The sequence below is a fragment of the Merops nubicus genome, unplaced genomic scaffold (genome assembly GCF_000691845.1).
Source record: "Merops nubicus isolate BGI_N331 unplaced genomic scaffold, ASM69184v1 scaffold18575, whole genome shotgun sequence".
Taxonomy (NCBI): Eukaryota; Metazoa; Chordata; class Aves; order Coraciiformes; family Meropidae; genus Merops; species Merops nubicus.
In genome coordinates, this window is record NW_008611801.1 from 27,514 (window position 1) to 30,398 (window position 2,885).

At 55.2% G+C, this 2,885-nt stretch overlaps 1 protein-coding gene across 1 annotated transcript in view; it reads left to right on the forward strand.

The window, feature by feature from the left end:
- P2RX1 (purinergic receptor P2X, ligand-gated ion channel, 1) overlaps positions 1–2,885 on the forward strand; it is a gene marked incomplete at its 3' end in the record, with an annotated part of 11,761 nt that overhangs the window by 7,156 nt on the left and 1,720 nt on the right. Inside the window, exons 7-9 of the mRNA XM_008941342.1 lie at positions 666–807; positions 1,704–1,834; positions 2,534–2,624. Of these exons, the coding sequence (XP_008939590.1) occupies positions 666–807; positions 1,704–1,834; positions 2,534–2,624 (364 nt within the window). The remainder of the gene's footprint in view (positions 1–665; positions 808–1,703; positions 1,835–2,533; positions 2,625–2,885) is intronic.

Here is a 2,885-nt window from a genome sequence, read left to right on the forward strand (position 1 = left end):
GCCTTTGATCACTGCTGCTAAATTAACCGCTGACTATAAATGATGGGACATGGTTGAGCAAGGCACAAGTCTTACAAAACCATCAGGGTCAGGGAGGCTTCACAGAAACACTATTTTTAGGTGAAAGAGCAGAGTGAAGTAGAAGGCAAGACATTGTCCTTTTCACCCTTTCTGGAGGAAACGGGGAAAATCCAGCAAAATGGGAGAGCTGGGGGAGACACAACCCAGCCACTGTCCCAGCCAAAAACTGCTGGTGTAGAGAGCACTGCCTGGCAGAGCCCATGGGAGAGGCAGCTGCTGGAGGCCACGGGAGGCTTTGCAAGGCTGAGGAAGGAGAGGGGAGGCTGCTGGGTTTGGGCAGCACACTCAGAGCTGAGGTGGAGAAGAGCGACAGGAGAAGCAAAGCAGCAGAGGGGCCCCTCTGTCAGAGGAGGTCCAGGGGAAATGAGCTGAAGATGGGGTGGGAGAAACCAGGCAGGGCTGCACCGAGGGGCTCACCTCCACCTGTGGGGTCTGGTGAGCACGCTGTGGGTGAGGATGAGGCCTTGAACTTTGCTGAAAGCCAGGTACTGTCAATAGTTTGGACCAAGGACCTCCAAAGGCCCCTTCCTTCCCAAATTATTGGGTTTTTCAGACTCTTTTGTACACCCTTTTTCCATTCACAGGCGCAACTTGGTCGAGAGCGTGACCAAACAGTACCTGAAGAAATGCACCTACCACAAGGTCACTGATCCCCTGTGCCCTGTGTTTGAGCTGGGGTACATTGTGAAGGAATCAGGCCAGAATTTTACCTTCCTGGCTATTAAGGTACTTCAATTTCAGATGATACCTCTTGCTGAGGTGGGGAAGGGGGGACACGGCAGAGGAATCATCCCCAAGCTGTTGAGCCACGAGGGATCTGTTTTCTCAAGGACTAGCCAGGCAGGGTAGGAATTAGCTCTTAAGGATCATGACTCTCCTTGGACACAGCCTCATGTTTAAGCCTCTCTTGGAAACTCGCCTGTAGGATTGACAAGATTTGATGTGCTGGCAGTAAATCCAGGGTTTGGTTTGTTTTCGTTTGTGCAATGAATAGTTAGAGCTGTGTGGCCAAATCCCATCCAGCCGAGCTGAGGAACCTCAGCTGGACAGACAAATGTTGCTCCTTGCACAATGCAAACAGCAGCCTCTCCCCCAGCTCAGGAGGGCAGCTTTGCCCTGGAGCAAGCTCAGGAGGGACTGCTTCGTTTCCTAGCAGGTGGAGAGGAGGTTTTCTTCTGATGTTCATGGGTTCTTTTCACTCTCTTCTATGCTCCTGTTAAATTGCCTTTGTTTTTCCCTGTTGTTGGTTTGATGGCAGGGCTAAGCCACAGGAAAGGTGAATCTTGTGGGCAAAATCAGAAAAGGGAAGGCTGTCCCACAGGGAATGGGGAGGATCTGCAGTGAGCACTGTTTCTCAGGACCATTCCTTGGGCATGGACAAGAGGGCATGAATTTACTGTGAGGGTGGCAGAGCCTGGAGCAGGCTTCCCAGAGAGGCTGTGGAGTCTCCTGCTCTGGAGGGATTCCAGACCCTCCTGGCTGTGACCCTGGGCACCCTGCTGTGGGTGAGCTGCTGGAGCAGAGGGTTGGCCAAGATGATCTCCAAGAGGTCCCTTCCAACCCCTGCCCAGGCAGACCAGGCTCGAGGAGGGGAAGCCTCATGTCTCCCCTCTGGGCTGCAGGGTGGAGTGGTGGGCATCACCATAGACTGGAACTGTGACCTGGACTGGCCCATCCGACACTGCAAACCCATCTACCAGTTCCATGGCCTCTACAACGACGACAGCAATGTCTCACCAGGCTTCAACTTCAGGTGAGGACACCCCTGGTAACCCTCCAGGCAGAATTCAGAGGTGACGTCTTTCAGAATCCAGCACCACTCCAGTGGAGGGTCAGGCAGTGTTCTCCACAATACTCCCTACCTGTGCAGTGCCAGACAGCAGTGCTCTCTTGAGAATGGTATGAGAAAAGGGATAACCCACCCCCTGGCCTCAAAATTACCCCACTGCCTTTCCCTGCACATCTCCTGCCCCCTGCAGACTCTCCTGCTCAGCTGAGCTCTCGGGAAGCCCCTTGAAGGACTGGAGATGGTGCAGGGTCATCTCACACGTTCCCACACTTCAGAGCATTCAGAGCTAGGCACAGTCTGCTCTAACTGCTGCTCTGTGTGAAGCTGCCACCAAAAATCCACTGTCATGTAGCACTTGGGGTCAGCAGGTACCAGCTCAGGCAGGAGCTTTAGCTCCAACTTGCAGGCAGGGAAACTGAGGCAGGGAGGGGAGAGGTGCCAACAGCCCAGCTGCCTCAGGGGGGTCAAGGAGAGGGTCAGGGGCAGGTCTGTGGCAGCACATCTCCAGATCTTTGCCCTGCTCTGCAGCCCACCAAGATCCTGGTGCCGTTGGGTGGCAGGGGGGGTGTCAGACAGACACCCTGGCAGGGGGGTATCAGACACCCTGGCAGGGGGGTGTCAGACACCCTGGCTGGCCATTACCACCAACCATCCCATGGACAGGTATGGCAAGTACTACAGAGAAGGAGGGATAGAGAAGAGGACGCTCTACAAGGTGTTTGGGATCCGGTTCGACATCCTGGTGAATGGCAAGGTAAGGGGGGTGGGTGGGGGGCTCACCCCCACCCCTGGAGTGGCAGTGCCACACCCCCAGGGAGGTCCCAGCTCTCTGGCACAGCACTGGGAGCTCATTTGGCCAGGAAAACCAGTGCAAGTGGCCTCCTCAGGTGCTGGCCCACTGACCCCACCCCTCGGGGAGTGTCGGGGATGGGGATGTAGAGGGGGAGCCCATTTTACAGGTCACATCTATCAGGTCAGTGGTTTTTGTCCCAAAAAACATCATGATGGGCTGGGG